The 26292-nt window shown below is 34.6% G+C and overlaps 1 protein-coding gene across 2 annotated transcripts in view; it reads left to right on the plus strand.

Moving 5' to 3' along the window:
• Positions 1-14474: 14474 nt before the first annotated feature.
• The window catches only part of LOC127848352 (myosin-3-like), a 69497-nt gene continuing 57679 nt past the window's right edge, over positions 14475-26292 (plus strand). For both annotated transcript variants that reach the window (XM_052380772.1, XM_052380774.1), the window contains exons 1-2: positions 14475-14627; positions 16646-16771. In XM_052380772.1, coding sequence (XP_052236732.1) covers positions 16677-16771 — 95 coding nt within the window. In that variant the 5' untranslated portion in view covers positions 14475-14627; positions 16646-16676. The remainder of the gene's footprint in view (positions 14628-16645; positions 16772-26292) is intronic.

The raw sequence follows: 26292 nt of genomic DNA on the forward strand, positions 1-26292 counted from the left end.
AGATAAGACTCGGCAAGCTTCGTTTTTATTTAGATGACTCGTTTAATAAATTCAATAAAAAACGACCACTCATGCAAGATCCTATATATATTACTAAATTATATGTTATTACCATATTTCCGCACGTTGCGAAATGCTTGCACATTTTTATATATGTTTGTTTGTACGATTTCGTAGATTAATATCGTTATGCAGACGCTATCCATAATAATGAGTTGCATACACATTCTACTTTACTTTTAATGATGATACTTTTTGTAATTGTACGGATTCCATGCTTAGATGATAATTCAAGGTTATTATCATGTTCTCATGTATAAATCCAACATTACCTCACATATCATGATAATGATGCAACCAATATCATCATCCTGTTTCATCTGCCTATTTGCTTCTCTATTTTCTGTTCTCTCTCAAATCTTATATTCCTAGTTGTCGCCGTTCTGTAGCAAACAACGCAGCCCTATTGCAACTTTAGTCTTGTCGAAATATTATGAGTAAATGTTATTTACCTCTTCTCATTACAAATTAATAAATACCAGTCTATGAACATTTCAATGAGTGTTGAACACCCACGTAAACGTGTCCCGATAGGAAAACAACTTATATAATCATATTCTTTTCCTCACAAACCTTCTTAAATGTCTCTTGATCGTTTCAACAGGTTGCTGTTGCTTATTACGATCAGGCGATATACATCCAAACCCAGGGCCTAATTCGTTTGATGAATCTTTTAACACTGAAACAAACAGTTCTTCATACATTACCAATTCTTCATCAACTAGCCGATTAAGCTTTGTTTATTACAATATCCAAAGTATTATGCAAAAACTAGAAGTTATCTACACAGTTCTACGTGAATATGATATAATTGGTTTTACTGAAACATGGTTAAATAGTTATATCCCATCTACTGATACCCTTTTTGATGGTTTTCACCAGCCTAATCGCAAAGATCTCCCATCGATTAATTCCAGATGCTAATTGGGATCTTCTTAAATGCGATAATGTTGATATTTATGCAGAAAACATTACCCAAACAATTTAACAAATTGCAGGTCCATGTATCCCAAACAAAAATATTTGTATACGCTTTCGTTACCTTCCCTGGCTTAAAAATAACATACAGAGAAGAAATATCTTTTAACTAAAACTTAGTTTTGGACATAATCACCTTGATTTTTATCCTTGAAACACATTAGGGTTCTTAGCAGTGAAAACAAACACAACTACATAATATTCAATCTTACATGTATATTACAACAATGTAAGTGAATAAACACTTAAACAGTTAAACATCGAAGGAATCGTGACTACAGGAAATAGTCGAAAACCGACTTTCTTGCATAAAAATCAATTTGTTGTAATATATAATTCATTCCGTTATATTTGGTGACTATAACACGATAACAAGACAATTAAGCAGCTAAAGTCTTCTGAAGTCTTCTTAGTTTTAGTTAGAAGTAAAATAAAGTAATTACTATTTTATAATATAAATGAATAATGTAAAATCCGCTTACCACAATACAAAACAAGTATTTATATATGAAATGAAACATCACAAGATGTGAAGCCTGTATCTACACTCTACAACCGTCAATGTAAATTATTTGGGTTTCAAACCAATTAAACGGCTTGCCATAAACACACCTATTGCAGTAATCATCGTCTTAAAGGTTTCGTTTACTTTAAAACGTGCACATTGCTCAACAACGTCATATACGTAGTCTTTTGCAGTCGACTTTATCACGTAACATTGATTCTGACAAAACAATTTAAACATACAATTATACATACATTATATAAATATTGCAAACCTATATTTAATAGTTAGAATTGAGAGGAATTTCATGTTTATGTTTTCCCATGAACATATCAACATGAAATTATTTTCAGTTCTTACTAAAACGTTGTAAAAATATACCATTTAGCAAATAGTTGTGGGAAACAAATCTTCAATACCTAAAATACACAGGCCGGCTAAGTCAGTTTGTAGAGCGCTTGATTACAAATCGCGGATTCCCCGGCTTGGCCATATAACGTGTGAAGTCTTGAAAACCTTGTTATCCTTTTACGGCTTGTTCCCTACCTCTTTTGACCTACATGTACGTATACCAGGAAGCAGAATCAACGGGGTTTTCAGGGGTTTAAACACGGGCTGGACAGAATATAAACACACCGTTAAGAATTTTATTTTTGCAAATAACTCAAGTAATTGAAATTCATTTTCAAAACTCTTTAGTGCATAGAATATAGTTTTTCTTGCAATGTGTGCCCTTATCTTTAGGTATAACAACAAATCCTTCAATACGTCTAAATTCGGTGAAAAAATTCCAAGTTGCGTGAAGCATAACCGTATAAATGAATGCATTTCACGTATAATTGTTTTAACAAGAACACATTCTTATTAAATCGAGTAATTCTGATTTATTTTATGCTTTCCGGTAGTTTATAGAGAAATATCAGTGAATTAAAACTGCTAATTTCACTGTTTCAAACAATTAAATTATCAGTGAAAATTATCGATAATTTTCACTGTTTACTGTGAAATGACGTCATTTTTTTGACGAAATGACGTCATTATCCCAGCGAAATTCTTAAGTTAAACTCTTTAACAATATATATAAACTGTGAAAAAAAAAGCATAAAATAAAAAGAAAATTTGTTGGATTCGGTGGAATATCGATTTTAATTCACTCGTGATCATAGAAAAAAAAATTCACTCGTGGCTGCGCCACTCGTGGAAATATTATTTTCTATGATCACTCGTGAATTAAAATCGATAATCCACCGAATCAAACTAAAATCCTCTATGTATTTTACATTACCATAAGCAGCAGAAACAAGAGGGCCATAATGGCCCTATATCGCTCCACTGTTTTTTTTATGCGAAAAAAGCGTGCAATGCGCATGGTTTGAAATGCACTCAAGCATGTGACTTTCTTTTTCTAACCCTCGTCCCACTGGGCGCTTAAAGTTGGAAGGGTGAGCATTTTTATATATGGAAAACGTTACTACGGTGTTAACTAAACATACTAAAATGCCCGGGAATTGTCGCATAGGTCCTTTGCTTATAATGTAGGTACATTTATCTCTCCAAAAGATATCGTTCTTCTATTTCACATATTTTTAGATGCTGAAGATCAAATCTACGCATGTTCTACAAGATTAATGAAAGTTCCTCCATTCAATCATGAATCTTTTTCCAAAATTCCAAAAAGTGTTTTTAGGTTTCAAAGTTTCCGTTACTTATATAGTTTATGACATATGCAAAATACCTAATGACGTAGATCACATGAACTTTACTTCATTCTTGAGGCATTAGTGAGTGTAGCATGATTGTTAACGTGGTGAAGATATTATTAATTGTACACAGAAGATATTTGCCTGAGGAAACATAAAATTACGAATTTTGCAGGTTCATGAGGTGCCGAAAGGCAGTAGGAATGATAACTTTGTAGAGGTTGATTGTTAAACAAAGTAAATGTTTATGAGACAAAAAATTGAATTATAATTCAAGATGTTGCGATCATGGCAACACTACTTGCACATGGCGTGAGGTTTAAAGAGATATCATGACAAACAATTAGCTTGACCTAACTTTCCTTTACTTTTTCTATCTGACGTTGGTTACCTGCCATGTTTGTTTTTGAAAAATACTAGGATTAACATACATTGAAATAAAGTATCTGATCTATTTTCTGATAGGTTGCTAGTAATAGAATTAGCGGCAGTCATGTTATAAACAAGGGGATTGTTCACGGCATCGGTAGAATATACTTTTAATAGATACATATTTTTTAAGTTGGATTCTCCTTACTTTTTTTGACGAATCAAATTTGCTTGAACAACTTTTTAATGGGAGCCTTCAAGGGATAAATTTGGCCTAAGGGGCATAATTTAACAAAACAAACTTGGTAGAGAACTATAAGATGTCACTGCATACCAAATTTGGTAGCACTAGGCTCAATGGTTATGGACAGGAAGATGTTTTAATGTTTTTACAAAAGAGGCTTCATATAAGCATATGTTCAGTTTTGTGACCCCCCGGGGCAGGGTCATATTTGAGCCCAGGGAAATAATTTGAACAAATTTGGTAGAGGACTATAAGATGTCACTACATACCAAATTTAGTAGCCCTAGGCTCTATAATTATGAACAAGTAGATTTTTAAAGTTTGCACAAAATAGGCCTTATTTTCCACTCGCGGTGGAAAGCCGTCCACCCAATGCGAGGCAGAATCGCTGGGCGTCAAACCAGGTCATGTTTGTGTGGGTTGCCACCTCATGGATGTATGTGTGTGACGCCTTTGAGAGAAAAGAGACAGTATTCCTGTAGGGTAAGGTAGACGACTCGATAGGTCTAAATATTGATCATTATTACAAATTATTCACACGTGAAAATGGTCAACACAATATCTTCGTATGTTAAATAAAATCAATGTTATTGCAATTATTTTTTCCGTGTTTCGAAATTTAAAACTACCCTTAATCTTTCTGTTTTATTTCACCTAAATGTTACGTAAACAGTGCATTTAAGAACGAATCTTGTGTCTACATACACATATCTGTTCAATACCCTTAACACGAACCCACTGTATTTTTCATTTGATGTAAGAGATGACCCTTAGCAGAACTGTGAACCGTTTTTAGCGATACTTTTTCCTCTTCTAACTGGCGTATATTCGCTTAAATGTTCTGTTTTGTTTGTCAAATACAATTGACTTTTTAAATCCCGACTTTATGTTTGTACTAATACATAAAAGTCAGCATTCGATCAGTAAATTAATACATTTGAGATTCACACGTTTTTGGCGTACTTACACACTGGGGGCTGACGAGGTCAAATCGTAGTCCGTTTCGCTACGACGTCGGGTATAGGTTTTACTACGAAAACATTGTGTAAATACACTACTTAATCAGGCGAGTTTCATCTTTTCTGGTGTTTATGGATTAGAGAACGGAACATCCAGTAATAGTAGGTACTTATTTTCAATAACAAACTAATAACAAATACGCGTAATTGCAACCTTTAAGTTTATTTTAAGCTAAAATCGAAATATTTTGATTTGAAGCAATGCATAAGGTGGTTATTCTGTTAAAATAGCTAATTACGGTTACTTAAATAAAATAAAACTACATGTTACTTTGATTCAGTGTACATTACACATTTTAAAGTGCAAAACAGGTTACGAACATATTTTTTAATTATTCAAATGCTTTTTTTCGAAGGAAATTACAAGTCACTTTATGTATAGATTTCGCACAGAGTAGGTATTGGTTGCGCAACGAAGTACAAATATAATGTATAGGTTGCTCAACGAAGTTTCTGTATACATTTCAGGACAAATCACATGCAGTTTGCAGTTACTGCAGACTGCCATTTCCCAGTGCAAAAGATGCCGTGCTTCACTGTGCGCATGAACATCCAAACGAAAAGGTTGAACCCGGTGAAAGCCGGTAGTCCCGGCAGAGTCCTGGTATACCGTCACTACGCCGGCACTCACCGGGACTATACCGGCATCAGACCCCGGCAGAGCTGCGGCAACGCCCTGGTTTAACCGGGGACAACCGGGACTCCACCGGGAAAGTATTCAAATGTTTTATACCGGTTGTTCCCGATACAGTCCCGGTTGTTCCCGGTGCCAAGCCGGTCGTTGCCGGTCCTACCCGGTGACTCCCGGTTCATCCCGGAGGTATTAAACATTTTAATACTCCCGGTGGAGCCCCGGTTGTCCCCGGTCGTCCACGGTTCATCCCGGTGGAGAACCGGTTCATCCCGGTAGGGCCCCGGTTCAACTCGGTAGATGCCTGATCACGCACTGGGGCTCCGCCGGCATCATAGTGAGACAGGGCCTTAACCGCATTGTAACACGAGGTAAATTTACCGGCTGTCATGTACGCAGTAAACAATAGCCTGTGACAGAACCCACTGCCACACCTTTACAACAATATATTGGTTATGCAATTGCGGATTTGTGCCATTGGGGTCCTACTTTCCACACCTTACGGCTGTTACAGGTGTGGATTTTACAGGTAAAATCATGTATACGAACATGAAATTCATCTCAAAATTAGTTGACGATAACCGATTTTCAAGAAAATCGCTTTGATATATACAATGTAAAAATCAAATTCCGTATGAGATACATAATGATCGAAGTTGGGACATGGGATTTACTTTGATATAAGCAGAGTTTTGAGATAAGCGAGTTGGGGATAACGAGAATCGAATGTTATTTGATAAAGAGTACCGTATGCTGAAAACCTATCGTCGGTCTGTATCAAAATGAACGTATAAGGGATTGCCACGAGGTAAAGATGCGTCATTTTTATTGAGACCGACGACATTAGGTTATCGACTCTCAACTGTCATCTTATATTATATGGATTTTCGAGTTTAATCTTTTCATTTGGCCTAGTCGTGAATTTAATTATATCATGCGCAATAATGTGCAATACAATGTCGACTGTGCGCTTCGAATAATGTTGTGCCGTTGTTACTACCTCTTCCTCAAAGGAAACATCCAGCTACTCCATGACTCTGTATTAACTTTTTTTTTCTTCATTTTGCCTTCGAGAGATAACCAATACGTCTTCTGTGAGAAACGCATACACGCTAAAGCGTTGTCGTAGCGAGGCTTATACGTATACTGTCAGAGACATGATCATGCCTAATAATAATATTTAGCCTTTATTTCTGATAACTGAGTCACCCCACACATTTCTAAACACACCAGTGGCTTAACGATACATAGATCAATATGGAAATTGTAAAATTGTGTCAATTTAACACAGTTGTAAACCTTAATTGCATTTTAAAAAGTGAAACTTGACTTCGCTTTGAAAATCAGCGGTATATTTCATGTTTAACCGCATAAACCAGACAAATCTTGGATTATAATTTGATGTAACAAACCTATGAAATGTCATTATGCTTAAATTCAGAGTTTTGTTATTAGAAAAGCATGATCTTACATGTTTAAAACACAATTTTCCACTAATCCGTTCTCGATGTCATATGTTTTTAAACAATGTTTTCGTAGTAAAACATATACCCGACGTCGTAGCGAAACGGACTACGCTTTGACCTCGTCAGCCCCCAGTGTTACCTTCATGTAAAAATACTGATGGTCGTCCGTTGTTTCATCACATTGCGAGGTGTCACCGTCCGTGTAGAGATTGCATGCACCGGTCGAGTGATTGAACATCGAAAACTGGCATCCGCTTTTACACATAATTATGCATTGATGTTTGTCTTTTGCAAACACGGTTTCTGTATGATTCAGAAAGCATATCGGCAGTTGAACCATCTCAAACACGTTAGTTTTCAGTTGTATACTTGCAATTTCAGCAGCAACAAGAAGCATTCCGGCGGATAAGAGTAGGAACATTTTCATGATACTATGTTTTGAGTTAATTTACGATGTTTTCAGTTGTAGCTTATTTTTTTCATAAATGTTTTTATTTAGAAATATATCATTCGTTTGGCGTGTAATAATGGTTTAACACTGCGTTGGTTATCACCACACAGTGTCACTAATAACCAATGAAATTCACCAGTTAAGAGAACCATCGACTAATGGGTCGGACAACATAATCCAATCCCTTTATATAGTCTATCAGCCAGATGGGTTGGGGTGTACCACTCAGGGGGGCAAAACAACACCTATCTTACTTGATTGTATACTCAATATAAAGAAACTAAATGTGTGATAACAATCTCAGTTGGGCAGCTATAAGTTGTTATTGAGATGTTTCTATGGCAACCGTTAGGCTTTGACTAAATAGCTAGTTTAGCTAGTATAATTTTCAAATATTTCTTCAAAATTGGTTCTAGAAACAAAAGTCTGGTGTTAAAATGAAGATTATGATTATTGCCTAGTATGATCTGCAGTTAAATATGCAAATTAATACATTTGCATATCTATGAATATTAATGAGATTGCAAGGAAAGTTCCATTTACATAGTTATGATCATTTATAGGTTTTGCGGCAATCTTGGCGGCCATTTTCGACGCCATGTTGGATTTGTGAGTACTATTGTACACATAAACAATGTCTGATGATCTTTATGTGTTCTTTGCCCCTTGAAACTTAGGAATAGACACGAAATTCATCAAATTTGATTGGATAGTTACATAATTATGATCATTAATATGTCTTGGCGGCCATCTTGGCGGCCATCTTGAAAAAAACAACTTTACGGAGGTCCGATTGTGGTAAACTTTTAATATGTTTTAAGGACCTTCAACCCTACCAGGATCAGTTAAAATACGTTTTGTAGCAATTTTTTGGAGGTCAAAGTGTATATTGACCCTACTTCGCTTCAATTTCTCCCAGACAATTTTTGAAAATTAAGCTGATTGAAGCCCTATCTTCAAAGGAGAAAAAAAATACCAAAAGCTGCCAGTACCAGACTGTTATCAACCATTTTCATATGCTACTGGCATGCATCTTCCAAGATATAAAGTTTTTGTTTTGCCCCCTTTACTGGTACACCCCACCTCAATTTTGGGTATTTGGCTGAAGGACTAATAGCCGTTTTATTCAGACACATTTCCGGTATATCCAAATGCAAAATATCGACACATGTACACAGCATTCCATTAGGCCGGATTCCATAAAAATATAACTCAATAAGTCGAGGGGCTCTAATGAAAAACTCTAATGGATAATTACAAGACTGGATGATATGACTGACTTATTTTTCAAATTAGTTCTTTACAATTATCCACACGAGTTATTAATCGGTTCCATATTGATTGTTTAATAATAAAATAGTTCAAAGGCATCTGTGGAAAGGGCTGATAGGGTATACATTGAAACCTGTGATACAAGAACTGTACGTACAAGGAAGCTTTGACAAAGCCTTGCCTCTTATTGTGTATCGATTGTGCGAGGTTGTTTAGGCAATTGATCACTGTTCTTTAACAAAGGAACAATGTTTATAACAAGATTCTCTAATTAAAGGTCCGAGCTATTTCTCAAACGCATTATTTCTGACACAGTCTTTGCGCGCAGAGATCCCGGTTGTTAAAACTTGGGTATTAGTTTTCGACAACTAATCAAGATCTAGTTTTGTATCCGATAAATAGTGATGCTTTAAAAAAAATAAAGATCAGTAAAACACTTGTCAATAACCACACCAAAACAAAATAGTTTAATAATACGCAAATATTTGGACACTTTCACTATAGTCACACATGGACGTTTGTTTTAAAGGCAATTGTTTTTAGATCATCTTTAAAACTTGCATCATCGGAAATTTCACTGTAGATTGCCAGTCGTTCAGTAAGCCGTTCATTATAATTGCTTTTATTGTAAAACAGACTAACTATCGTTGATCTTTAACTTTTATAAATATTGAAAAAAGTTTGCATAATAACATTAAGCATACGTAGTTGTTACAGGGACCGTCTAAACGTATATTAAAGGGATCTTTTCACGGTTTGGTAAATTGACAAAATTGAAAAAAGTTGGTTCGGATTCGCAAATTTTCGGTTTCGTTATGATATTTGTGAGAAAACAGTATTACTGAACATTTGCCATGGTCTAATATAGCCATAATATGCATCTTTTGACGATTTAAAAACCTATAAATTACGCGTTTAGGTATGCTTGGCAGGATAGCTCATTTGGCTAATTCGTTTTTACTTCAGGTTTCCGGGGGTCACTGGTTCGAACCCTGCCGCGGGCTACTTTTTTTTCCTTTTTTAAATTTTATATTTGATTTTTTACTGGAGCTTTTAAATGTTCATGTTTACATTTATCAATATATAGCATTTAACGAAAACTTCAAAACATGCCAAAATCTGTGAAAAGGCCCCTTTAATGGCTGAAAGCAAAAAAAAATCAGGATTTGTTTCTTCATATCTTTTATGTCGATTGTGTTTACTTAAATGCTTTATAACATATTACTTTCTAAACGAAAACTAAAATGTGTTTTAGATCTTAACCATATAGCTTGAAAATCAAAAGATAAACGATTACCGATTAACGATTATTGATAATAAAGATGCCGACTATATAATTATGTGTTTTCGTACATATTTATTTGTGTCCTTTCATTACCACAGAAAATCCATAGTTTTATTTTTTATTTTAATAAAATGTTGGACCAATTAAAGGTTTCATTCTGTCAATTCTTATATTAAAAATAGAAATGCAGAAGGTAATAAAGTCCTATATACTTTGAAAACCCTTATTTTCTGTCCCGGTTGATATATTCTTAACTAAGTTGGTGATTTATTGTTCATTTAAGTACTCTGAACAAATAAATATTATATTTTATAAAATGCCCGTAAAGTCAAAAAACGTTTATTATACCATTATAAACGCATATTTTATTGTAATCCTTTCTGGAATAAATAATGCATTGCTTAAGGATGGATGTTTCTCCGTAATATACTTCAATTATATATCCTGATTTTGGAAAAGCTTTTGGCTAATGCCAGTGTAAGTTAGTTCAGGTATACATGTACTTAACACAACAATTCCACTTTTAACATGCTCAGTTAAACAGTATTCATAAAAGGACGTTTTTATCGCGAAGCGGGTCAATTTAGTAGAAGTACACAGCTAAGTACATGTTCGGTCGTATTTATTAACGCCAAAAGAGTATACACAAGAAGCGTTACGCGTTCGACACGTTTCGACCGATGCAATAAAAACAAAGCTTTCCTTGCCCCGTGCTGACAAACGAGGAACATTAAGCCATGTATGCCTAGCGTCTAGAAAAAAGGCCTTTGCAAAAAGCGTAGACCCAGAAGAGACGCCGCATGATGCGGCGTCTCATCAGGGTATGCGCTGTTTGCTTAGAGGAATTTCTGTAAGAAATATTCTAAATATAGAAATAAATGTACTAGACATCCCTAATTTTGGAAATAAATTGATCCAATTTAGAAGGATGGGAGAGTCCACTTGGCTTAATTGTGTTAAAGCCTTGGTCTTAGCTGGTCAGTAGCAAGATAGCCTTGACCGGAGATGACCATACAATGTGTTAATTGAAATTCGTAAAAATGATGTGCATGCAAACAAATTCACTTGGCTTTAAGCATAAGAAACGTTGCGACTGATGTAATAAAAACCCAGGCTGTCTCCCTGGGCCGAACAATGAGGCAGAATTAAGTGTCAGCCTCATTCGGCCAACAACAAAGCAGCCTTATACTGTGCTAACCATACAATATGGTTATTGAAATTTCATGGAGAAAAAAAAGAAGAGAGTAAGTTTTCACAAGTGAAGCAAATATTTCGCTCGTTATGAGCGTTGTGCGATCAAAAAGTTCCGACCGGAGCAATAAAACTTAGGCTGCTTTCCATATTGCCGACTAAAGAAGCACACTTAAGCATCGACATGAGCCGGTCAGCAGGAAGGTTCTTTATGGCTAACCATATACATGCAATATGGTAACTAACATGTAATTTTGTTATTTTATTTTTTTTTTGGGGGGGGGGGGGTGCACTTTCCAATCTTGCAGCACATAAATCTATACACGACTACTTATAGAATAATTAATTGATAAACTTGAATAAAGGTTTAATAAAACATACACAAAAATAACAAAAGATTATAATAAAATGTGGTGTTAGTGTAACGACTATTGCGGTATTTTATTTAGCTATCCGTGTATATAGTTGCCACAATGCTTCAATTTTATATATTTCAAAACATTATCTAAATATATATGTTTAAGGAAGAAATGGTGATAACTCTCCTACTAAAAGCTGGTCTGCAACGAAATGTGTGTGACCTTTACCTTGGTCCTGTGACAAGGGACACGTGCCTCACTAATTGATAACGATGGACACTTCCATCAGGGATTTTGAAATTCCCTTGATGTATTGTAATGCTAACAAAACAAGGGCTGTTTGTAAAAAATGCATGCCCCCCATATGGGCTCTCAGTTGTAGTGACAGCCATTTTGTAAATATGTTGTTTTGTCACTGTGACCTTGACCTTTGACCTAGTGACCTGAAAATCAATAGGGGTCATCTGCCAGTCATGATCAATGTACCTATGAAGTTTCATGATCCTAGGCATAAGCGTTCTTGAGTTATCATCCAGAAGCTATTTTACTATTTCGGGTCACCGTGACCTTGACCTTTGACCTAGTGACCTGAAAATCAATAGGGGTCATCTGCCAGTCATGATCAAACTACCTATCAAGTTTCATGATCCTAGGCATAAGGGTTCTTGAGTTATCATCCGGAAACCATTTTACTTTTTCGGGTCACCGTGACCTTGACCTTTGACCTAGTGACCTGAAAATCAATAGGGGTCATCTGCGAGTCATGATCAATCTACCTATCAAGTTTCATGATCCTAGGCATAAGCGTTCTTGAATTATCATCCGGAAACCATTTTACTATTTCGGGTCACAGTGACCTTGACCTTCGACCTAGTGACCTCAAAATCAATAGGGGTCATCTGTGAGTCATGATCAATGTACCTATGAAGTTTCATGATCCTAGGCCTAAGCGTTCTTGAGTTATCATCCGGAAACCACCTGGTGGACGGACCGACCGACCGACAGACCGACCGACCGACCGACATGTGCAAAGCAATATACCACCTCTTCTTCGAAGGGGGGCATAATAAGGAAACCCTTGCCCTGGGCTGACCAACGAGCAATAGCCCAATATCATCCCTTAAAAACTAACATGAAAACGTGTTAACAACAGTCGCGTAAAACGCAGAGAGTAGCCAAAGCCATATCTCGACGTCAAACTTTTCAATGTGTCATGGACAAGCAACACTCTGATGCCATGTTCCACAAACTGACAAAGGAATCAAACATTGACAAAATATAACACAACCAACTCAATCGATGGCCTGAGACAAGACACACAAGCATACATATGGCTTACTTGTGTTATCCCTAGGATACTTTATTGCTTAGAAATACTACCATAAAAACATAGCGATTTTAAAACCTTTACAGCAGTCAACGAAAATTATTCAAATTCAACATCTGTCAGACATAACATATAAGTCTGAAGCGTTTCCATTGCTGGGAGTAATTTCTACGTCAGCTATAATATAGAGAAAACGTTCTTCAAGAGGGCTTTTCACGTTTTGGTTAATTGACAAAATTGAAAAAAAAATTGTTTCAGATTCGCAAATGTTTGTTGTAGTTATTATATTTGTGAGGAAACAGTATTACTGAACATTTATCATGCTCAAAAATATCCATTATATGCATCTTTTGACGATTTAAAAACCTGAAAATTATAAAGCGTTGCAACGCGAAACGATTGCATGATTTGGAGAGTTCTGTTGCTGTCGTTTTATTTTGTGACACAACGAGGAGTGCTTTTATAATGTATAAAATACTGAAAATTTTCAACGAGCACGGATGGCCGAATTTGTTTTTACTTCATATTGTTTTATGAACATGTTATTTCAATGCACTGTGTGTATGTATGCCATCTCCGAAATAAATCTATCTATCTATCTAAGCTCGATTGGGGAACGCCTGTAATCCTTTTAGGCCATGACCTCATAGTCGTTATTCCCTCCTCTGAATATATTAACTTTTCAAACCGTTAATAATCGAGTTTCTATGGTTTTCTTTTAACCTACTTTGAAAAAACAGTGTCGAACACTCGCGAGCGCCATCCATGTATTTATATCGTCTTGGTAACTTCGTAAAGTCATCGGAGAAATCTTCATGAACAACAACAAAAATGTTAAATTATCCCTTTTATCACCTACGAACATACGGTCGTTGTACAAAGAATATTTTTTACTATACTATTACAAACAAACACCGCTTATGCATAGCACATTCGTATATAATTTCATATAATTGTCATGTTTTTTTTTTCTTCTTCTTGTTGTATAGGTTCTGTATGTGGGCAATCAAGGATTACTGTAACACATGGAGATCACTTTATTCATCAACTTCATAAAGTGTTACATCTATATATTTTTATTTATATATAAAATCTATACATTTCATATTGTTATTTATATTCCATAGCTAGATAGCAACTATTCATACATTTATACATGATTACTGGTAATAAACAAATTAAAGCTTGTTGTAATATGGTAATATAACAACATATCTAATAAACATTTCTGAAAGATATGATAACTAATTATAAAAAGTAAAACTAACCTGTAACACATGGAGATCACTTTATTCATCAACTTCATAAAGTGTTATGAAGAATAGTGGTCATGGTATGTTCACTCATGCGTTACAGGCTGATCATAATGGGATTAGTACTGGGGAATGATGATTTGTTAAATTGATCTTAAGCCTTGATCGACCGACTATAAAAACACTGTAACTGTAAATGTTACACTATGACATAATATTTTAGTTCTGTAAATAATCGTTGCTTACGTCAAAGTGCATGTAGTATAGTGTAACCATTAGTGCTGAAATTATAAATGAAAATTATTTTAAAGCACTAGAAGCGTCGTTGGAAACACGCAATTAAAACTTAATTAAGCAATTTATGATACGTCTTTATCTCAACCAAAAATGCATAATTGCGATTTCTATGATACTTCAACACTGCAATTTTAGATGCGGTGTTTGGCTGATGTGATAGTAGCTTCATATATCTACTTACAGACAACAAAAGAATGATTTGATATTCTTAATAAATACGGTTGGTTCTTCCCGAATACTTAGTAAATAAATGTACTTCTAATTGTCAATAGTTAAAATGTATTTAGTAGTTTGCACACATGGGTAGCTTGTAACTCTGTGTGACTGTTGCATTTTATGCTTATTGAAAGACGTGCATTTTATTTTTATTTTCTTCATTCATTAAAGGGACTTATAAACGCTCATTTGGTCATTGTCGGCACAGGTATTACTTACATGTACCCCAGGTACTCTTAAGTATACTTACTTGTACCCCGGGAATGGTAAATAAACTTAAACGTACCTGGTCAATATAATACTGATGCCAAATACCTGGTCAATATAATACTGTAGCCAAGTTGTTTTCCCGCCCAAAATCCGATGCCATACAACCCGCTAATGATTACCATAAAAACCATAATGTTTATCTTAAACAAAATTCTCTTTAAAAAAACTGCATCAACATGCTTTTTAAGTATGAGTATCGATAATATAAAGGCATTTGAACAGAAAATTGATATAAATGTGGTATTTACCGTACCCAGGGTACATGTAAGTAGTACCTGAGCAGACAATGACCAATCAAGCTTTATAAACAGATTATAAAAATTAAATTATACAGCATTTACAAAACACCAAACTATAGAATAATTTGTCATACTTATGTTGTTTGCGTTAAATTTTGTTTCAACAATTTGATTACTTATAAAGTTTAAATTAGCTCAACAATTTAAAAGTTCAGGTAGCCAAGTGATTAAGGCTGTAATCTTTTACTCTAAAGGAATTTATTTGTGTCTCAGTGTGGACAAATTTGTTTTCCTTTTTTCTTAAGTTATATTCTTGTTTTCAGAGCTTCAGATAAGATGTGTATTTGCGTATTTACGCATTGAAAAAAAAAAAGCTTTAAAAAGCGTCCCAGTACTTAACATTACGCAATACAAATCTTGGTACGTATTTTGATCGATTAAAGTGCGTAACCGGTTTAACCAATAATCCAATTGAGTGTTTAGTGTATGTTAACCTTTGAATCAAAAGTAAGTCAATCAAAAAAACCTTGTAATCAAATTGGCGGCCAATATAGGTTTGAAAAAGGGACGTTTCAAGCGAACAGCGGCTCCTGTAGGAAGTAACTGTATATTACAATATGCCAATAGAGATAAATCTTATGATGCTTATAGAATTGTTAAAATAATTTTAAGCGATTGTATTGTTAAAGAAGTTTATAGTTAACTCACATAGACCACAGGAAGTGTGACTTATTTTTCAATTGTACAAGCAGTGCCATAACTTAGTTTAATTGCGAAATGACGTTTGTGTACAATATGAATACTGCAAGAAAGACCCAATAAAGACAGAGATACAACACAATTCAGTTGAATATTTTAAAGAAAGTCTGCTTATATCATCATTTAAAATTTATTCTGTTTACATTTGTTGATAACAAATAATAATATTTATTGATTATACACACCATGTACTATGTCAGTTTTCTACGAAAATGAAAAATACCCCCCAATATACCTAAATACCCTTTATGGCTAAAGAAAGGAGTAAAATACCCTTTAACAATAATATCAGGGGGTAAAATACCCTTTAGACTAAATCCTTATCTGGAGCTCTGCTTGTTATTATAATGGAGCAAACAAGTTCTAGTTTTAAAGTCTAGAAATGTTAGGCATTTATTAACACACATCAAAATTTTCCCGAATTTGTGAACAAGTCCTTTGAATTTTATTTTAGATGTGCGTTTGATTTTTGAAGCAGTTTTTGCATATATAATATCAATACAAGTAATAAAATAAATTACTCACTGATATTTGATATATTTGCATAATATATGTATCATAATTTACACCAAGCATCAAATTTAAATAGAACATTGAAGAGGGACATTTCTAAACTATTGTAGATAATTTTGCCAACATTATAATATTTAACATCCAAATTATTAGTTCTTTAAGAAGTGAACCACAAATGATGAGTTGTTAATTATTTTTCGATATTTAATTCAATAATAATTTTTTTTTTTGATTTCTGCAGGTTTGTTAGATATTTAACCTAACGCTGAAACATGAGTGTGGAAGTTCTGTCCCCTGGAGGCAGCAGTGGGGTTGTCGGCACATACCATATATCAGACAGACATGCGCGGAGAGCTAAACGACCAAAGTAAGTGTGGTTAGGTGAAAAGCTCTTTTTATGCCCACGAAGGAGGGAATATAGTGATCACATTGTCCGTCCGTCCATCCATCTCAGGGCTCACGCTGGGCTCAAATTTTAGGGAGAAGTGACTTCTCCCTGGACACTGATTTAGGGAGAAGTGAGAAGACTCTAGGGAAAGGTGGAGAGACTCGGTACAAGGGTTTGCATGTAGGGCGTTTCAACACACATATGTGTATCACATTATTAGCTCATCTATTTTTTTGAAAAAAAAATTATGAGCTATTGTCATCACCTTGGCATCGGCGTCGGCGTCCGGTTAAGTTTTGTGTTTAGGTCCACTTTTCTCACGAAGTATAAATGCTATTGCATTCAAACTTGGTACACTTACTTACTATCATGAGGGGACTGGGCAGGCAAAGTTAGATAACTCTGGCATGCATTTTGACAGAATTATGTGCCCTTTTTATACTTAGAAAATTGAAAATTTTGGTTAAGTATTGTGTTTAGGTCCATTTTATTCCTTAAGTATCAAAGCTATTGCTTTCATACTTGCAACACTTACTAACTATCATAAGGGGACTGTGCAGGCAAAGTTATGTAACTCTGACTGGCATTTTGACAGAATTATGTGCCCTTTTTATACTTAGAAAATTAAAAATTTGGTTAAGTTTTGTGTTTAGGTCCACTTTATTCCTACAGTATCTAAGCTATTGCTTTCATACTTGCAACACTTATTAACTATCATAAGGGGACTGTGCAGGCAAAGTTATGTAACTCTGACTGGCATTTGGACGAAATTATGGGCCCTTTATACTTAGAAAATTAAAAATTTGGTTAAGTTTTGTGTTTTGGTCCTCTTTACCCCTAAAGTATCATAGATATTGCTTTCATACACTCGCAAACTATCATAAAGGTACAGTAAAAGGACAAGTTGCATAACTCTGGTTGTCATTTTTACGGAATTATGGCCCTTTTTTTACTTAGTAACTTTGAATATATGGTTAAATTTTGTGTTTCAATCAACTTTACTTCTAAAGTATCAAGGCTATTGCTTTCAAACTTCAAATACTTTCATGCTATCATGAGGTTACTGTACCTGTGAAGTTGAATTTTATCTTGACCTTTGAATGACATTGACTCTCAAGGTAAAAATTTTAAATTGTGCTAAAATTGCCAGAACTTCTTTATTTATGATTAGATTTGATTGATACTATGACAAAACTACTCTTACCTGACATACCACAATAGACTCCACCCAAACCATCCCCCGTGCCCTCCCCCCCCCTCCCACAGAATCCCCCCCCCCCCTCTAATTTTTTTTTTTTTTTAAGATCATCTCACAAATGACCACCACCGTAACCCTCACACTATACCCCCCCCCCCCCCCCCCACCCCCACCCCGTCCAATTTTATTTTTTTTGAAACGGTAAAAAACACAAATATTTATTTTTATTATTTTATTTTTGAAATACCGTCCAACCATCGCACCCAAGAATCCCCTCACCCCCCCCACCCACCCACCCCCGAATTTTTTTTATTTTTTGTTTGCATTTTTTTTCTGCATTTTTGGAAGATAATGTAATAAATGTCCACACCCCCACACTATACACCCCTCTTCACTCCACCCCTCCCTCCTTTGTGATTGAAATTGAGAGTCCCTTCACCTTTAAAAAGAAAATAGATGAGCAGTCTGCACCCGCAAGGCGGTGCTCTTGTTGAAGTATGCCACTGTAGTACACATAATTTTATTTCTTTTGTGTATCTTAATTTTTCCAGCAGTTCTAATCAACCAAGTAATAATAGACACGACAGATAAATAACTAAAACTTTACTAGCTCTATATTCAATCCATTTTGATGTAAATAACATTATTATCATATTATACAGACTAAAGTATTTCAAAGATAATACACTTCAACACCGTTATTTCGAAGTCGTTGGGACCGTTAAAAAAACTTCTGATTAACGATAATTCGAAATAAACATTTGACAGACGACTTCTTCTAAGACGCGATGTCTTTCTGAACACCGGCGTTAGCAGCACTAAACTGGACGCGTGTAACATATTTCTCGAATTTGTCAAGGAAATTGAAGAACTGGCTTCCGCCCGTGTTTTGCTCGCAGAACTGCCTTACGTCGTCGATGCATGTGGTCACGTGTTGATTAGATATCATGTTCATTCATGTGTTGTCGGCCTCGTTGTTGGCTTTTGACGACATAATAAAATTAACATGCTACGCGCAGGCGACAAAGGTGTAATTATCGACTTTGACGCACAACGCGCAGACGACAAAGGTGTGAAATTACGCTCAGTATTTTGCAGTTTTGACTTCGGATTAAAGATTGATAATAACAGGGCTTTTTTTCCTTCTTTGCGATTGGCCGTGGACGGACATTTCACAATTTTGACACGGCCAATTCACAAACCTGACATGGCCGTGAATATTTACAAAAACGGCCGTTTTAAATCGTGAAAAACGGACTTTTTGTGCTCAAAACTGTCAAAAACGGCCATTTCGGAACAGAAATATAAGTTTCATAACCTCGTTTTTAATTCCGAATTCGCGAAAAACTGTCGACTCGCGTAACCGATGTTTGTTTGTTTTAATCGATTTTAAAGTGTTGTGTAACCGGTGTAACCGGCGTAAATAGTAAAAGCTCTGCCCAGCAACGTCACTATAAAAAATGGCGACGCCGAACGCTCTCTACTACACGAAGAAAATTACAAAAAACGCAAAATAATCCCGATTTATTTAAATTTGGGATAACAGTAAAGAAACAAAAGCTTTCTACAGAAAGGTAAGATTTGAAACATGCACATTGATAACATTATAAGGAAAGTCATTTGATAAAAGTGAAAGTATCTGCCGCGGCTTATGTGTATTCATGATTCAAACTTTGTATGTAGTCTATTTATGCTTTGTGAAAAAATGTGAAAAATAAAATAACTTGTTTACATTTCTTACAAAAGTACTGTTTTTCAATGTATACCTAATGTTTCAGATCAAATGACAACCTCCCAGGGAGATCATCATACACTGGCGAGGGTCAGGCTCACAGAACATGAAAATTATCATGAAGAAGGAATTTTCCTCTTCAGATTTTGAGAGAATTATTGACATTTTCAAGAGTAAAAAGAACAGAGTTCTAAAGCTGTAAAGTCCAGAACATGTCTGAGTTATGTGCCCTTGAAATGTTCTATGTTTATAAATGTTATTCCTGTGGTAAAGAATTGTTGGGATCAGGTATTTTAGTTGCATTTGGTACATGAATAATTTTTTGCAAATCAGATATATGTATATGTGTTGTTATTGTATCAAATACAGTATTCATAGAAGGAAAATATGCCCTTATTGCATTATTTAAGGAAATTTTGATAATATTCAAGTGTTTAACATGCTTTAGCTATACTAATGCACTGAACTTTGAATTTCACAATTTAAAGAAGTTCACGACTCGTTTTTTCACAATTTTAAGAAGTTCGCGACTCAATTTTTCACAATTTTGAAAAGTTCGCGACTCAATTTTTCACAATTTTGACAAGTTCGCGACTCATTTTTTCACAAAGTGAGGGGCCATGGCCGCTTCACAAAGTCAGGAAAAAAAGCCCTGGATAATAAGGTGCGAATTTTATTGTTGGGACCGACATAATCACTTCGAATTAACGATTTCTTCGGTTAAACGAAGTTAGGATTAACAATGAAATTTTACATTGAACAAAGAATAACCACAATCGGGACCCGAAAAATACTTCGAAATAACGGTGACTTCGGATTATCGGTGTTCGAAATAACGGTGTTGAAGTGAATGTTTATGAAGCAGTAGATAATATAAGCTTAATAAAACTGTCAGACCAGATAAATATTTATGTTTGAAATATGGCATTTAGCATATGCTTACTTAATAATTATTTGTTATGTTTTCAGTGTTTTTTTTGACAAATAGGGGAATGGTGGGGGGCCGGTCCAAAGGGGGAAAACGCATCGTTTTTTAGGAAAAGGGGAAAATTAAAAATTCACTCTTTTATATGTTCTGAAATTTATTATATGAATACAAATGTATGTATGAATGTAATATTCACAGCTGAATTTCTCTGTCCTTTTTCTAAAATATATACCAATGATTTTTTCAACATTAGTTTCAGACAGTTAAGCCTTCATGCACAGTCTCAGTTTTCCTAGCCTTTTTGAGTCTAGTTGGGACTTTCTAATAGATAAAATGGCAAATGTGAGCATTTTTTATCAATAAAATGGACCAAATTAAAATGTTTTTATCATCAAATATTGACACAATATTTATAGATACATCAGGCCTTTTCCTGAAACACTGGTTTTATAGTCTTTCCAATTGCAATTTTATGTGAATACAATTCGAAATATGATAAACCACACGGTCCGCATCACCCCATCTGTATTCTTCATTCTATTTCTTCTTTAACAAACTTAAAAATTAAATTCTAATCAATAAAAAATAATGTATCCGAAAAATTGTACGCGTTACGCACATAAAACAAATTGTGCATATCGTTTGACAGCAAAAAAATGAAAATCAGAAACCAGCAAATACATAATTAATATACAATTTAAATGACATATTTCTTTACAATAGCATAGTTTGTGGGTAAAAAACAACTAAATTATCACCTTTTAATTTCAAACAATAATCGGCAGAAAGTTGTAACATCATCGACATAGATCTAATTATTTAATCATCATCCTTTTGTTAATTCAGATCGATAGTCGGTAGAAATGTAAAGTGATCAACTTAGAAATAATGTTTTTATTGTTAGGCTCCTTTTTATTTGTTTATCTTTAAATACGACGTTTGCCATCGGCCGCTATACATGTAGTACTAATAATGGGGTTGTTTACCCTCGGGACTTCGGTTAAAAACCATTGCCCGAGCACACTGCTTAACATAAAACTCTGCATAAAAAGGTCGAAAACGGCCATAAAATGGACAGCCCGATTTTACTGGGCTGTACCATTGAGATAAATAGAAAACTTTGCAGTGTTGGTGCGGTGCCTTAATAAAAATCTATTGGTTTAAAAATATCTATCCTTATTTAAGAAGCGTTAAAAACGCAGAACTTTACACTGGCTGGGCCTAACGCTGTTAAAAAGCGGCATTTTTATTGGTTGATACACTTTTAAAACGATGGCGCTGATTGGCCGAAATTTCTTATTAAGGATTACAAGTAGGTCAATCCGTATATAAATAGAATTTTCCCACGGCGGACGTTGCACTTTTACAAAAAGTAAACAATAATAGTTTCTATGCAGAAATTTTAAATGAAAGAAAAGGATTAATAAATCCAAAAGAACTTGGACTTGTTTTATAGTTATAGATTACTTATATAATGTTTATGTTATGTTACTGTACTTCTTATTTATTATTATTATTTATATGATGTTCAGGGGTGGCGAAATCTAAAAAAACTATACTTGTCCACGGACAACCATTTAGGAAATATAACTTGTCCGTTGCTGAACTACACTTGTCCGTTAGTGCCCGGGTGTACTTTGTCCAGGGTTTTCCATGGAAATCCATGGAAAATATGAGGCTGGAGTATTCGGACTAAGTTTCCAGCCTTTTCCAGCGTCAATATTTTAAAAAAAGGGTGGAAAATTGTCCATGGTATGTGGAAATAGCCTGGAATAGTTTCCATGGTTTTCCAGGCTCCCTGGAATAATTACCATGGAACAATTTCCAGGGTTTTCCAGCCAGCATGGAATAAATACCGTCCGAATACTCCATGTAATCTGGAAAACCATGGAAAACCATGGATTTATTTCCAGGGTTTTCCAGATAACATGGAGTATTCGGACGGTATTTTTTCCATGCTGGCTGGAAAACCCTGGAAAATGTTCCAGGGTTTTTCCATGTTCAATATTCCATGGATGCCTGGTATAACATGGAAAATTGTCCAGCGTTTACCATGGTCACTGAATAGAAAAAGAAATTTCTGGTCTAAAAACAATATTCATGTATTAAATGAATACAATACTCACAGCTTAAGTAAATCATAATTTAAGGTTAGATTAAAACAAAACAAAAAATCAACATAATGCCTTAGTTTCTTCGATGTATTATTTTGTTCACAATTCATCAAAATATAACATCAGATTACAAATTGTGTTACATTTATTTAACAAATTATACAGATCAAACAAGTGTTGTTTAATACATGCTTACAAAGCCTCTAGGTCCATAATCATAAATCAGGCCCTTACATAACAGAACAAGCGCTCCTTTAAAAGTTAAAAAGTATAATGCAACCTTCACAACATGTATTCAAAGTAACAAAATACAAGCAAGTCAAGTAATATACAGTAACAATTCACGAACCCTGTACAAACGATATACAAGAAACAAAATGAAAAATTTAAGTTATTTTTAGCTGCTTCATGTATGTCACAATATATGTAGCTGAACATGAGCACAAGGATAATATTTTTATGTCCCCCACTATAGTAGTGGGGGACATATTGTTTTTGCCCTGTCTGTTGGTTAGTCTGTTGGTTGGTTGGTCTGTTGGTTGGTTGGTTGGTTTGCACCAACTTTAACATTTTGCAATAACTTTTGCTATATTGAAGATAGCAACTTGATATTTGGCATGCATGTGTATCTCATGGAGCTGCACATTTTGAGTGGTGAAAGGTCAAGGTCATCCTTCAAGGTCAGAGGTCAAATATATGTGGCCAAAATCGCTCATTTTATGAATACTTTTGCAATATTGAAGATAGCAACTTGATATTTGGCATGCATGTGTATCTCATGGAGCTGCACATTTTGAGTGGTGAAAGGTCAAGGTCATACTTCAAGGTCAGAGGTCAAATATATGTGGCCCAAATCGCTTATTTTATGAATACTTTTGCAATATTAAAGATAGCGACTTGATATTTGGCATGCATGTGTAACTTATAGAGCTGCACATTTTGAGTGGTGAAAGGTCAAGGTCATCCTTCAAGGTCAGAGGTCAAATATATGTGGCCCAAATCGCTTATTTTATGAAAACTTTTGCAATATTGAAGATAGCAACTTGATATTTGGTATGCATGTGTAACTTATGGAGCTGCACATTTTGAGTGGTGAAAGGTCAAGGTCAAGGTCATCCTTCCAAGTCAAATATATGGGTCAAAATTGCTCATGTAATGCAACTTCTGCAATATTGAAGCTAGCAATTTTATATTTGACATGCATGTGTATCTCATGGAGCTGCACATTTTGAGTGGTGAAGGGTCAAGGTCAAGGTCATCCTTCAAGGTCAAACGTCATATAGGGGGACATTGTGTTTCACAAACACATCTTGTTCTCAGCTACTTTCACTTTAATGCAATTTAGGTGCTTAATTTCATTAAAATACTTTTATATAATTTTATTGTTCAAAGAAATTCAGAACATAATAGATGTACATGTATTACTTTCCAAGTGACAATTTAAAATATAATTGCAAATCTAAAACTTGTGTAGGCAGCTTAGTAAATTATAAGTACCCAGGTGGGATAAAATTACAGTTTTTAAAAACTTTTTTGTTAATTAGCTGGGCTTCAGTATGTCGTGGATCTTTTATAGAACTTGTACTGCTGTTATACTGTAGGGCTCCTGCATGATCTCTGAAAGAAAAACAAAGCAAACAATATTACAAGAAAGTCATAAGTTTTTTACATTCATCTGTAAAAGTAAATGTGCAGCAATCATATGATTGAATATCTATACTTTAATGCTCATTCATATTTTTATCTATTTTAGATATTTCATATCACTGCTCAATTCTGTACATCTGGCTTTTTTGTATTCGAGCGAACATTTACGATCCTAAGTAGTTTGCAAGCGGGCTTTAATCTACTTGCAAACAGGAAAACTGAGACTTTAAAGTGAATAAATTGGTGATTTAACTTATATTTTTATAATGACTCTCTTTTATTTTGAAATTTATATTGTTGTTTTCTTAAATGCCCCAAAACGGGGTACACTAGCATGTTTCTGGAAACTCAAACATATATAGGAATTTTATATTCAGATATTGCTATATGAAAGTTATGCTAATTTGCTAATTCATATAAAAATAACCTGTAATTGAAACTAGACCAAAATATTGGATACCAAAAAGACAAAATACTTTCAGGTGGTTAACACTAAATTACTTATATGAGCCCGGGGCATAACAATATTTACCATGAATTTGTGGCCATGTTAGTCCTCTTGGTAAATGCGCCAAAAGAGCCGCTTTGCTGTCTTGGGTTATTTCCCTGCCAAACTCTGCAGTATCTTCCATCAACTGGTCTGAGCTACAGTTAAAGCACATAATGAAAATGTATATAGAAAAGAATTCAAGTATTGTTTTAAATATTTAGTAAAATGGTCTTTTAATAATAACTTACAATGAAGTTAATACATCACAAAGCATAGCATAACAAAATTTGTTGGTATGATTAGTACAAATTTATTATTGCTATAATTAGAAAGATGTGTAATTCTATTGGTATGAAAATGCACAGTGAAACCTAAAAAACAATGCTATTGGTTTAATTTATTTATTTATAAACATTAACAGCATTAATGAGCATTGAGTTCTTATCATGCACAGCACATAACTCCCTTAGCCTCAGTTCCCTAGCCATGCATTATAAACTTCCGATACTACATTCAAGCTTATTAATATCTCCACATAGGACTTCCTTTATCAAGCTGCAAACTGCACTTAGTGAAATTGTGTGTGACAGCTGCTTTTAAACTTCTATATTTGCCATACTTTTACTTAAAATGTCACATAAAAAAGGTCTACAATGATGACATAAGAAGAATAAATTTAAAGGAATATTTAAAAATAATGAAAAGCACAAACCTTCAATTGTTGTTCTATTCCTAGACAGACTTTTGAAACACTTGTATGCATCACTTTTTAACAACATTTCATGTCACTTTCCAAATGATATCCATACATTATTATTTTAAGAAATTCTTGTTAATGGAAAAACTCATTAACTCTACTGTTTGTGAAATTACATTAACTTCATTTTAACAACAAGTTTAACCTGCATTTTTTCTTCAATACGCCTTCTCCAGAATTTCAATCTAACAGGTAAACTTTCTGTATTTGAACTCAGCCAATCAGAAAAGGCTGTGATATTTTATAACCAATAGATTAGCCGCAGACACATCTGACTCACACACAGGCTTTTCAGATAGTTTGTTAATTGCAAACCTGGACTGTAGTTAAATATTGAGTGTGTATACACCTTGAACAGGGTTAAGGAATTTAAACTTGTAGACATTGCTTTGAAAGTTACTACTATTACTTCTACTACTAGTACTACTACTACTACTACTACTTCTGCAAAACTACTACTACTATTACAACAGCCACAACAACAACAACAACTACCTACTACTACTACTACTACTACTACTACTGCTACTACTACTACTACTACTACTGCTACTTCTACTTCTACTACTACTACTACTACTACATCTACTACTACTACTACTACTACTACTACTACTACTACTGCTGCTACTAC

The sequence above is a fragment of the Dreissena polymorpha genome, chromosome 10 (assembly GCF_020536995.1).
Source record: "Dreissena polymorpha isolate Duluth1 chromosome 10, UMN_Dpol_1.0, whole genome shotgun sequence".
Classification (NCBI taxonomy): Eukaryota; Metazoa; Mollusca; class Bivalvia; order Myida; family Dreissenidae; genus Dreissena; species Dreissena polymorpha.